This window comes from Engraulis encrasicolus, chromosome 8 (assembly GCF_034702125.1).
Source record: "Engraulis encrasicolus isolate BLACKSEA-1 chromosome 8, IST_EnEncr_1.0, whole genome shotgun sequence".
NCBI classification, from domain to species: domain Eukaryota; kingdom Metazoa; phylum Chordata; class Actinopteri; order Clupeiformes; family Engraulidae; genus Engraulis; species Engraulis encrasicolus.
Window position 1 is genome coordinate 35,738,521 of NC_085864.1, and position 12,500 is coordinate 35,751,020.

General features: G+C 46.7%; 2 protein-coding genes across 5 annotated transcripts in view; both read right to left on the reverse strand.

The window, feature by feature from the left end:
- rnpepl1 (arginyl aminopeptidase like 1) overlaps nt 1-1,858 on the reverse strand; it is a 36,531-nt gene extending 34,673 nt beyond the window's left edge. The window contains exon 1 of the mRNA XM_063205554.1: nt 535-1,858. Coding sequence (XP_063061624.1) covers nt 535-996 — 462 coding nt within the window. The 5' untranslated portion in view covers nt 997-1,858. The remainder of the gene's footprint in view (nt 1-534) is intronic.
- Nucleotides 1,859-2,483: 625 nt separating this feature from the next.
- The window catches only part of abcc5 (ATP-binding cassette, sub-family C (CFTR/MRP), member 5), a 50,546-nt gene continuing 40,529 nt past the window's right edge, over nt 2,484-12,500 (reverse strand). For all 4 annotated transcript variants that reach the window (XM_063205537.1, XM_063205536.1, XM_063205535.1 and 1 more), the window contains 9 exons: nt 11,935-12,217; nt 8,937-9,123; nt 8,179-8,268; nt 7,698-7,887; nt 7,210-7,369; nt 6,869-6,947; nt 6,398-6,511; nt 5,549-5,713; nt 2,484-4,639 (listed from right to left, as the gene is read on the reverse strand). In XM_063205537.1, the coding sequence (XP_063061607.1) occupies nt 4,538-4,639; nt 5,549-5,713; nt 6,398-6,511; nt 6,869-6,947; nt 7,210-7,369; nt 7,698-7,887; nt 8,179-8,268; nt 8,937-9,123; nt 11,935-12,217 (1,370 nt within the window). In that variant the 3' untranslated portion in view covers nt 2,484-4,537. The remainder of the gene's footprint in view (nt 4,640-5,548; nt 5,714-6,397; nt 6,512-6,868; nt 6,948-7,209; nt 7,370-7,697; nt 7,888-8,178; nt 8,269-8,936; nt 9,124-11,934; nt 12,218-12,500) is intronic.

Below are 12,500 nucleotides of genomic sequence, written 5' to 3' on the forward strand. Positions count from 1 at the left end.
ATAGCATCGGATGGCGTGAATGACACCGGGTTGGTTCAATTATCTCTTCAAAGGGAGCATCACTCAAATTCTGTCACGGGAGACGGAAGAAGGAGGTCTGTGTGTGTTGACCTCATGATGAGTCAACAACAACACGTCATGAAATAGTCCACAGACCAGAAAATCGCCTTTGGGAGGCTGAAGGAAAACAAAGCTGACTATCCCACATCAGAGGCAGAGCCCGAGTCTCTATCTTTTCTGAAAGCCAATACTGTTGCATTTCTTGCCCCTGAGGCACAAGTTGTCTCTCGCTCTCAAAGCAGACACTAGGAATTATGTTGTCAGATCATAACAGTGATACTACGGCTGGCTAGCCATCGCCAGCATGTTGAGGTCGAGGATAAATTTAGACATAAAAGGCACCGTGATACAGGTGCTCATGTGTAAGCCAAGTCCGCTGTTGTGAGCAGACGAGGAATGCCATTATGGATATTATTAGCCAACATCAATGTCACTTTGTCAACGACAACACAGCTGCCACCCAAGTGACCTTACCGCAGGGCCGTCTGTCGTGGTGTAGCGGATGGTGATCTGGAGAGCCCGGTGTGGCCGGATGACCGTGGCCGGTAGGCTAATATTGAGCGAGGAGCCGTAGTCCGTGAAAGGGTCCACACGGTATGTGAGCGAGAGGAAGATATCCGGGGAACCAGCGGCACCGGGTACCTTGCAGTCTATGGAATGGATGTGTAGGGACGGGTGGGTGTCCAGAACCAGCGTTTGCACGCCAGGCTGGATAGGCACCAGTTCCAGGACCTGCCACCCCGTCATCCTCTTCAGGGCGAAGTTGAGGTGGAGGTCGAGATGAAAGTGTCTGAGTTTGAAGCTGTGGAAGTTGGAGGCCGAGGCTATGTCCACCAGGCGACATTGTCCCAGAGCCCGACCGCCTTCACACGACTTGCTGGGCACCGTCAGCACTTTCCGACAACAGCACAGCGTCGGCCGCTGAAGTTCAGCCATTGTAACCTTCAAAGAGACATCAATTTATAAACGAAACATCTCGTCGACGACAGTTAATCACAAAATGGGTCGTTATAACCAATGGTAGCCGACGCTATGTTGTGCGATCCTCATTAATACCCATGAGAAGTAGCCGTGGCAATCGACTTGCCTGGTAGCTAAGAGGGTAAAGAGAGCACACCACGAGAACGGGCAAAAACATTAATAAGTTGAGTGGACAGTCCAGCAAACAAGACAACATCTATGTGAAATCCATCGGGACCGATCGTAAACTCGTGCCTAGCATGTCTTCTTAAAATCCAAAGAATGTAGCCTGCGCCCAGAGCGCGCAATCGAACGACTCCAAATCACGAGATAAATTATATTATAAAATCCAGGAGAAACTTCTTGTAGCGACACGCGTAAAGAGAAAAAAGTTGAAATGAAAGGCGCTGAGCTAAGTGACTCCCGTAGAAAACAGGAAGTAAAAACAGGGGAGGAAATCACTTCGAGAGAGGAAAGTTTTTGGTCTACAGGGGGGCGCTACAGAGGCGAGCCGAGGGATTCTCGTCCCAATTCGGTAGCGCCTCAAAATACTCAACATCAACAGCCTTGGAGAGACCACATCAGCTGCTTATTAATCAAGATCCCCAGGCCAGATCGAAGACCCATCGACACTGGCATTCTTCCAAGGACGAAAGACGTGGGCTTCGCCGACAGGCACATCCTCGATGCTACTAACGTCACTTAAAGTAGCCTATAGCCTATTAGGTTTTAAATCTGTTGCGCCAAGTAGTTTGCCACTAAGATAGCATAGGCGTAAAGGGGAAAGGGATCCGCTGTGGGAATGCGATACGTTCAGTAGAATTGGATATCCCTTTACAAGTCCTCCGTAGAAACTTTGTTACACAATGTGTAACCTTTTTTTCTTGGTTGTTCCCCCGTCGCCCCGGAGACTGTCCTTGGCTCGGTGGCGGTGGCGAAGGTGTTGATTGCGAAGGGGGGAGGAGGAGTTCTCGGCGCCGGGGAAGGTCTGCTTACGGAAGGGAGCCTATGTTGCTAAGGACCAGCTGTGCCTCAAGGCGGCGCAGTACACCTAATCAATCGATAGGTGTCGCGGTTCGCCTGCATTTCGTGCGTAAACCTCTGCATACCGCACCCTGTCATTTTAAAGGTCATCATGCATGGTGTTCTCCACAGCAAATGGGCCAGTTCATTCGAAGGAATACATGTCCAAATTGCGAGCAGCCAGACAATATGCGGGAATTGTGTCCTGTTTCACAATCAGAAATAAAATTGGTCCCTTTTAAACAGCACACAATTTCACAAGGCGTCCCCTTCATCGATAGACAATGTTACAGCCGACAGATTAGGCCTACACTGTGATCTAATGACTAATACCATGACTACGTCTCTAAATACCAAGTAGCCTACTTACATTACCTATGACTCAGCAATTGTCAGGCCTGTTGGATGGTCCTGCATTATTTGCATGGGTGGGGTAAGGAAGAAAGCCAACATTCTTGCATGGTAGTGTTAAGAGGACTGCAGCTATAAAGAATTGATAGGACGAGCATTTCATTTTAGGGCAAGTGAGATTGTGTGTGTGTGTGTGTGTGTGTTTCTCTCTGCATGAGTGCAGCTTATGGGTGTGCTGGTCAAGCAGAGAACAGTAGGAATGAAAGAAGATACCAGCGGTGTTCCTCTGGTTTCAGATTGCCCTACTGATCGATCCCCATCAGCTCCCTCTCTCTCTCCCTCTGCCCTACATACCTCAATCTCCCAGACAACAACAAAACACACGCACACAAAGACAGGTGTAAACCTAAAATAATTTTATTGACTTCTTGGTTTTTTTTTTTATTCTTGTTTAAAGAAATCCTCTCTCCTCCGTCCGTTGTCATTTCAAATATCCCCCATCCATCCATACATCCATCCATACATCCATCTCAAGGCAATGATGATGAAGTCATGCTAAGGCTATATATAAAAAACACACACACAATAGAAATGACACACGTAACAGACTGACATTCTGCAGTTAGGGGTCTTTTAAAAAGAGCCCCTGATTTTGCCATATCTTAACATACAATGTAAGACAGCGGGGACAGGAAAGAGGACAATGACAGACGTGGAAACAACCAACAATTGGTCTGCTCTGAGCAAAGTAGTCCAAACATCCAGCCTCCAGAAAAGGAAAAAGACAAAAACAAAAAACAAGATTGTGCATGACTGGCGTCGTTTGTAACATTTTTTTTTAAGCAAGACGGAAAAAAGTAGTATGTAAAAAATAAAACGAAAAGAAATATCAGTCAGAGGCTTCCTGACCAACAGAGGGAGCAGTGCAGGTGCAGCTGGTGCCACTGTGAAGATGCAAAAGGCTTTGACAAGGGCAACAGCAAAACCTGCGAAACAATATACCATTCAATTCAAATAAAATAAAATAAAAGTAAAAACAAAAAGCGTCATTGTGAAAAGGGGAAGCAACAGCGCTTTCCCCCTCAAAGAATAAAAGACAAAAGAAAAGAAAACAGGCTGCAAGATCATGTACAAGGCCTCATCACTTTGGGAGGGGTGAGGGGTGGGGTGGGGTAGGGTGAGCTCATGCACCCGGCATGAAACGCAAAGGACACTGGGATTGAGCAGCGTGGTCTGGTCTTCTTTTGTCTCTCTCTCTCTCTCTCTCCCTTAGAGAGAGCGTTCAAGTCCATTTAGTGCCAGCCTGGTCATCATCGGCCATTTATAGATGGCCAAAAAGCTTCTCCGTCTGTGCTGAAGGGCCCCTAACCCAAAGGCCCCCCAGGACCCGCAACAGAGTTAAGGGCTTCAGCTCCAGTCCCCCCTCCACTGGACCCAAAAACTGCTGGGGTTCAGGGTTCAAGTCACACAGAGGACGACGACGACGAAAATAATTACACACGACCCGTGGATTTGTCAAGTCATAAGATGAGTTGATTATAACAGGTAGTAGACACTGTGCAGACAATGGAAGGTAGAGTGGTAGGAAACACACACACACAGTAGACAGTAACTATGATTTCACACGTAAACAGAGTCCTTTACAAAATAAACTCTGTGCATAATCTCCGTTCACCTAAATATATAGATTTCTTATATGCATATATAGAGATATAATCCTATATAAAACAGACCTTGTGGAATGAATACAGCTACGTGTAAACCCTCCTTTTTCCCGTGGAATACTCAGAACATTATTATTATTTATTTATTACAGTAATGGTGATTTGTTTTTTTCCTGACCATTTCCAGATTACAGCAACGATCTGAAAAGGTGTCTAAGCCCCACGGGGTCGTAGCTCAGTCAGGACCCCGTCGCATGGAGTTGTCCAGCTCAAACTTCCCCCAAACCTGCGGGTCAAAGCAGTGCATCATGGGTATATGTTGAAGAGCAGGTTGAGGAGGAGGAGGAGCAAGGGAGGTTTGCCAGGGGTCTCTGCTGGCTACGGAGGTCAGGAGAGGAGGTCAGAGGAGTCCTCTCTCTCTCTCTCCCGTCATCATCAGAGGAGCGCAGTGCTGAGTTGATCTCCCCTTGTGTCGCCTCTTAGCCTCGAGTGGACACCTTGTTCTCCACGGCGGCCAGCATGGCACAGAAGCGAGAGTTCTCATTGGCCATCAGCCTGGAGGGCTCATCAAACTCCACCACCTGGCAGGGAGAAAGAGAAAGGTCTTTTTTAAATACTTGCATTCACAATATTATGAATGGAGTATTGTTTTTATTAATTAGGAGTGAATAACTACTGCGATTTGCAGTCACTGCATAAATCACATTGATATCTCAGCATCGAACGTTTATCTGTCCGACCTAGCAACTGTAGCTCAAGAGGGCGGGGCTTAGGCTGGCCGCACACTGGCTCCGACAAAGTGCGGCGCACTTTTGCTTCCGACAGAATTCGGACCCCCAAACCCAATTTCACACAAACATTGCATTGATAGTCATTGGGCGCCGCCGACAAAATAGAACTTGTCTCTAATTGCTATCCGACATCGGCGAATGTCCGCGTACATAGGCGCCAGTGTGCGTGGTTCTATTGAAAACAATGGAATCGAATTTTATCTGAGTAGTGCTCAGCACTTTGTCATAGCCGGTGTGCGGAAGCCCTTAGCCAAAGGTGAAATTTGTGTGCAAAAGAGAATCAAGGGGCTATACACGGTTTGCTTTGACATTGCAATTGTTTTTTTTGCCCTTATGGGTCCATTTTTGTCGTGTCTATTATAAGCCACTTCAGTCATGTGTCCTACCCTAGTTTGCCACTCGGGGCTCGAACCTACAACCTACCAGTCAATGCTTCAGTTTGACATAGAAGGCACAGCACAATACCACTGAGCTGCTTGACTACACCAATAGGTTAGCACTAGGAAGGTTTACTAACATTCTACCGCCGTATTCTGCAAGTTGGCATTCTTCACACATACGCAAGTAAAAGTACATACCATACGCATTTACTGTGTGTAATATGCTGCAATGGGATCTGCGCTTCAGAAATATTCACACAATCCACGAGTTGAAGCACCTGAACCCATGTGTGAATCCATGTGATACCCCCAACTGTACCTGTCCCTGGTTGAGCACCATGATGCGGTCGCAGTTGAGCACGGTCTGCAGGCGGTGTGCGATGGTCAGGGTGGTGCAGTCCTGGAAGGCCGAGCGGATGGTCTCCTGGATCAGGGAGTCCGTCTCCGTATCCATAGCAGCAGTGGCCTCGTCCAGGATCAGCACCTTAGAAGAGCAGAGCGGAGAAGGAGGAGACAGAGGAGAGGCGTCAGCCTGGCTACACCCAAACCTCACTGTTATGTGGCACCAAATTCCATGACCACATCAGTCTATCCAAGCTGACTACCTTGTTCAAATTGAAATTTCACCCTGCCAATCAAGTTAAAAAATATTTCCATAATGCATAATGTAAGCCGTGCCACCAGTGGCACACTGTAATAGTCATTAAAAGGTTAATTACTACTCCACTATAACATAACAGAGGGCCTTTAGTAATGCACTATGTCTCGGTCATAGCCATTCTGATAACAGCTAATTTATAATGGCGTATTTTAACGGGTTAAGACAAAGACGCACTACATCTGTCAATGGCCGTGCTGGTTGAGAGGATGGGGGGTTCTCGGCCTCTGTTTTTCACAGTTGACCACAAAACATTGCAGAACAAACAGATAAAGATCAGGTGAAAAAGCACCTTGGTGACCTCTCTAGCATGGACGAAGTATAAACCAGGAAAAGGTTGAAAAAATGGAAGGTGGATGGAAAAGATGCATGTTTTTTTACCGTGATGATGAGGAAGCTGTGTTTGTGTGTGTGTGTGTGTGTGTGTGTGTGTGTGTGTGTGTGTGTGTGTGTGTGTGTGTGTGTGTGTGTGTATGTGTGTGTGTGTGCGTGTGTGATGTCCTATCTCACCTTGCACTGCCTCAGGAGTGCGCGGGCCACACACAGCAGCTGTCTCTCTCCTACTGAGAAGTTCTCCCCGTTCTCCACCACCTCCGACTGCAACTTCAGAGGCAGCTGAGACACCTGCAGGATGGGAAGCAGCGATGATTATGAAAATATGTGGATATTCTTTTGCATGTGTTGTACGGTATGTCTATGTGCATAATGTCTTGCGTAATAGTCCATGTCATGCCCTTGCTCAAAACGACATATTTTTGTCGCGTTTTGGGCTTTTTATTCTTTTATGCAGGGAATTACAGTGAGAACGTGTAACAGGAAGTGAGTGGAAGAGAGAGAGGGGAAGGATTGGCAAAGCAGCGTAATGGTAGTGTCTTAGCCCATTGAGATGCCGCTCCCCAAAAAAAGATATTTAAAAAAAAATGTTTAAAATCAATCTAAAGTCAAAGTACATGACATAATGGCATCATCAGTCATACTTACACACTCCTTCATGTGTGTCCTGTCCAGTGCGTCCCAGATGGACTCCTCAGTGTACTGTTCGAAGGGGTCCAGGTTAGAGCTAGCAGAAGCAGAAAGAAAACCTTCATTAGGGAAGCGCATCATTTACACAAATAGTGGTAGGAAACTAGGAAAGGATGGACAGATTGAACAAAGGGTTTGAAGACAGAAAAAAACAGAAAAAAGACAAGCAGTGATAAGGCAAAACGAGTGAAGGAAGAAAAGAATAAAGGCAATACCATATGAAAGAAAGTAAGAAAGACAGAGATGAGGAGACTGGACGGGAGACGGAAAGAAAGAGATGATGAGACGGGCTCTCCTACCGAACTGTGCCGCTAAACAGAACCGGCTCTTGAGGGATGATTGACAGCTTGCTGCGGAGGTCGGCCAGGCCGATGTCACATATGTTGACTCCATCAATCTTGATAGCGCCACCACACGGCTCCACCAGCCGGAACAGCACCACACCCAGGGAGGATTTGCCTGTGCGTCAGTACCAAAATAACATTACATTTCCCAATTCCTCAGTGAAGACTGTCACTTGAGCAAGTCATGTTACTCAGAGATGGACATAACCAGAAAAGGAGGTTGGACATAACCAGACAAAAAGACGTCCAGTTGCCTACAACTAATTTTTTTGGACCCAAGTTACATTCATAATACAAAGACAATTTTCATTCAACCACAATATAATATAGCTAGAAAGGCAAAAGTGAGATATATCCCATAACACAGACCTTTATTGAATGAATACAGGCGTAACAGTGAATATACTGCAGATGTATGGGAACCTCATTGTAGCTGGACTCACCGGATCCGGTCCGGCCCACGATGCCGACCTTCTCCTTGGGTCGGATGGTGCAGGAGACCTTCTTCAGGACCAGCGGCAGGTTGTCGCGGTAACGCATCTCGGTGTCGTCAAACACCACCTCTCCTTCCTGAGGCCAGTCCTCGGGGGGAGCCTTGTTTTTGATCCGCGCAGGGGCCTCAAGAGATAAAGACTGGGTGGAAGGAGGGAGAGAGGGAGAGAGGGAGAGAGAGAGAGAGAGAGAGAGAGAGAGAGAGAGAGAGAGAGAGAGAGAGAGAGAGAGATGGAATTTGATATAACAATATAGCGGATGTGACTTATCTGCAGTTGTGTAGATGTAAGCGCTTCCCCATGTTTTCAGAAATGTTAGAGAGCCCTACACACAGTATCTCTTTCACATCTCCTAACATTACAGCTTGGTCAAATGTCAAGTGTGTGTAAATGGCCCTCTGGGCTGTGGTGTGGTGCGATGACTATTCAGTACCTTGATGTAATGCTGTATTCTCTCCACAGAGGTGAAGCGAGCCTCTGTCTCTGAGGCCAGCCGCACGGTGAACTGGAAAAGTCCTGTCAGCTGGAAGAACAGAGAAAGGCAAGATGCAATCACTAGATCTGACGATATGTCATGAATACAACAGAATTTTGAAATTCCTAACATATTTGCAATGGGGTTTTGCACTTTGCACATACTAGTGATGCCTTTACAAAATTGACCTGAGACACAGAATGAGAATTCTTTTGAGGCAATAATGCCATTTCCATGTTGTATGTGTAACGCAGGGCTATGAATGAACTTTTTTCATCACTTGCCAATTTGGCTGGTAGATGTTAGTGTAGCTCTAATTAGCCAAACATACACTAACTACCAGTCAAAGCGGCTAATACGTTTTTTCTTCTACCAGCCAAACTGAATTTTCACCAGCCTGGGTGGGCACTAACACCCGGTGGGCGGGTGTTAATTTAGAGCCCTGTGTGTACTTACGTGTGAAAGAAGTGAAAGCCCATTGGGAAACTCCAACTCCCATTGTCATTGTGACACAGCACTCCACAGCACACAAGTGAACACTGCACACTGCACTGAGGAGGATGGGGGAGAGCACTGGTTGATTACTCTACTCTACTTGAACCGGCAACCTCTGGGATGCAAGTCTGACGCCCTAACCACTCACCCATGACTGCCCATGTGTGCATGTGTGCGTTTACTTCCTATCATACAGTATCCAGGGGCGTCGTGCTGCTCACCTGCACTGCGTAGGAGATGGCGAGGCCGGCGTAGGCGGGAGGGATGCTGCCGTGCATGACGACGATCATGAGCGCGGTGATGCTGATGAGGGCCACGCTGATGACGTCCAGGCGCACCGCCAGCCAGCGCATGGCACAGCTGAACAGGAAGAACGGAGCCTGGTTCTGGTCCAACAGCTCCTGGTACCTGAAGCACACACACACAGTGGGCCAGCAGTGAGGAGATGGGGTGATATACATGGGTTCGCAGTGTTTGTAAACACGATGTTGTGAGGAGGGGCAAGACACTGGCAGTCAACCACTCATTTTTTGACCAACAGCGGTTTCCAACAATCAGAGGTTGAGTTGTGTGCAGCTAGTTTCGCACAGTCAGGTTAAAACAAACATTTAGAACCCATGTATATGGTATTTCTCAATGTGAAGTGTTCTAGCCTTGCTAGGATGAGTAACGCCCATTTTTCACAGATTTCACCAAGAGTACCCAATAACTACCTCTAAGTGTAATTAATAATGGAACACACCGGGCGCAAATGGGCGTTACTCGTCTGGGACACTTCACTTTGAGAAATATCCACCATAATCTACGTTTTATTCCATTGTATTTAGTTCTTGGTACCTGAGTCAGAAAGTGGACCAGCGATGGGGAAATGGTCTATAATAAATGTAATTATTTACATTTATTTACACATTTATGTATGTTCGCTTACTGAATTTATGGTTAAATAACAGCAATTCTATGCCACACATTTGTACAATATGCAACTGTACGTGCTTCAAAAGATATAAAGATGTAATCATGAATGAATACATTCAAGGTTTTAATTAAAAACGGTGTAATATCAACTGTCTTCACGAGACTAAACGATACACAATATTATGTTACACAAATGTCATGAGAAAAAGTGGTGGTTTCTCATGAAAAAATAACAACACACACTTTGCAATGTGGCACCATCACAGACACACGTTCATCCTCTGGTGCCTCCAGTCCACACCAACCTTTGCAAAATCCACATTGTTCTCCATCTAATTCAATTGCAGTGCATTTATAGCCTCCATATAACAATGCTATGAAGTCTCAGGGCCTTCACGGGAGAGGCTGGAACTTGATATACACCTGAAGCAGAGCAGACAAAGGAGAAACTCCCCCAGCTCTCCTTCCATTCCCCTTCATCTTTTCTTTCTACTGACGAGGAAACCTTCAACAAAAGTATGACTCACGAGTGGTTGAGTTGGTGGTGAGGTGTGGAGACGAAGGGGAGAGTGAGATATTATTTGCATGTAGTCGCTTAGCTACTGAGAGCTCCATGCATGAATATACTTGCTGGAGCAAATGGATGATATTGGCCTACAGCCTCAGTCTATAGCTAAAGCTTCTCAAGCTTTTGTATGTATTGCGATGAATATTACATGTTATCTTGCTTTGTCGTGCAATGTTTATTACTTGTATTATGTGTAAGCTGTGACTATACACCTTCGTTTTCTTCAGTATTAATAAAGGGACTCTACTCTTCTCTACCCTGAAGATATAGTTTTTCAAAGCGATATTCAACCCTTTTGAGTTATGGAGTCCTCTTACTGAACTCTCATGGTGGCTCTGCAATGCTGTGTCATACACACACAGGCACACACACACAGTCACATACACACAGTCACATACACACAGGCACACACACAGGCACACACACAGGCACACACACAGGCACACACACATTCACACACAGGCACATGCATGTACTCTGACTGACATCCTAAACTACTCCAGAGGCCGTGGGTTTAAAGCCAGTCGGGTGGGGTGACTTCTTATCCCCTTGGCCACAGAGCATGTAAGATCATCATGCAATGCATATGGCTCAATAGGTGTCATATGTCAAGACACTGTAGATGCATTATCAGTGTCACTGTCACCATGCCCTTGAAGTTACATTACATGACATTGCATTACATTGTCCTGACACCGTCGTCCAGAATGACAGTGAGGTATATAGAAAGCCTCCCATTACATTACATTACATTGCAATTGGCTGACGCTTTCATTTGTTCAAAGCGGCTTACAGTTGTTATGTTTCAGGGTATTGGTTACAGTCCCTACAGCAATGTGGGGTCAGGTGCCTTGCTCAAGGGCACTTCAGCCATGGATGGAGATGTAGGGAGAGGTCAAGGGGGATTCGAACCTGCAACCCCTAGATTGAAAGACCAACTCTCTTACCACTATGCCACGGCTGCCCACCGGGGCACTCCCAGGGAGCAGTGTGGGATAGCGTCCATGGGAGCAGTGTGGGCTAGGTGCCCTCCTCAGCAGTAGCCTGGGAAATCCCAGGACTCCCCGGAGTACCTCACTTGAGAGATCTGGTGTTCACCAGGCAACCTCAACGGTGCCTAGGTCATGGATGAGTGTGAAGGAAGTAAGTCATTATTTATCCCCTAAATCAGTGTTTCCCAACCAGGGGTACGTGTACCACTAGGGGTACGCGAGCACACCTCAGGGGTACTTGGAAAAATGTATGTACAACAAATGTATGGAGTGTAGTTACATTGGGATAGAGGAACAGATATAAAGCATGGGTGAGGGGGGTACTCATCATGTGACAAAATTGCATAGGGGGTACGCAGGACAAAAAAGGTTGGGAACCACTGCCCTAAACATGTGTATACCGGTATACACGTTTCCCAATGCCATCCTACCTTGCCATGATGTTTCTGCCCTCACAATGTCAGTCAATGTCCAAATACCAACACAGTGTAGAAGGGATAGGCACGCTCAGCTTTCAAGATTCATGAAACAACTTTGGGTGTGAGTAAAAAACAACTTGAAGTGGAGATAACCACACTCTCAAGCTTAATCCTGAAATTATTCATTAAACCATTGAGGGCCGAAACGCATTTGTGGTGGACATTGGAGTTCAATAAATAATGAGCAAATACAAAGACAAAAACATACACACACTTACACACACACACACGCACACAGGTAACACAATCCTACCCATAACCATACCTGTGCAGGAACTCTTTCCCCTTGCCGTAGGCGTGTATCGTCGTCAGTCCCTGGATGCTGGAGGTGACGTGCGACAGGAACGGCGACTGGGTGACGTTGTCGAGGCGCTTGAGTTCACGTATGAAGACGCGCGACACCATGTGCAGGGCGATGAAGAGCAGCACCAGCGGGCCCACGGCCACCAGGAAGATCGGGAAGACGCTGCCGATCACGCCCAGGCAGAAGAAGACCAGGATCACGTTCTGGATGAACATCTCCGACTGGAAGGGCAGACGCGTGTCCACTGCAGGAGAGGAGAGGAGAGGAGAAGAGAGGAGAAGAGAGGAGAGGAGAGAGAGGAGAGGAGAGGAGAGAGAAGGAGGAGAGGAGAGAGAAGGAGAAGAGGAGAGGAGAGGAATGGGTAATGGGAGTGGAGATGGGAATGGAGGTAGAGTTATGTCAGTGTCAGTGTATGCTGTGTCCAGGACTCTAAATTAACACCAGCCGACTGGCCAAATAATGGTGAAAAATCAGTTTGGCTGGTAAATTTACTAGCCACGTTGACCCATTAGTGAGTGTATATTTGT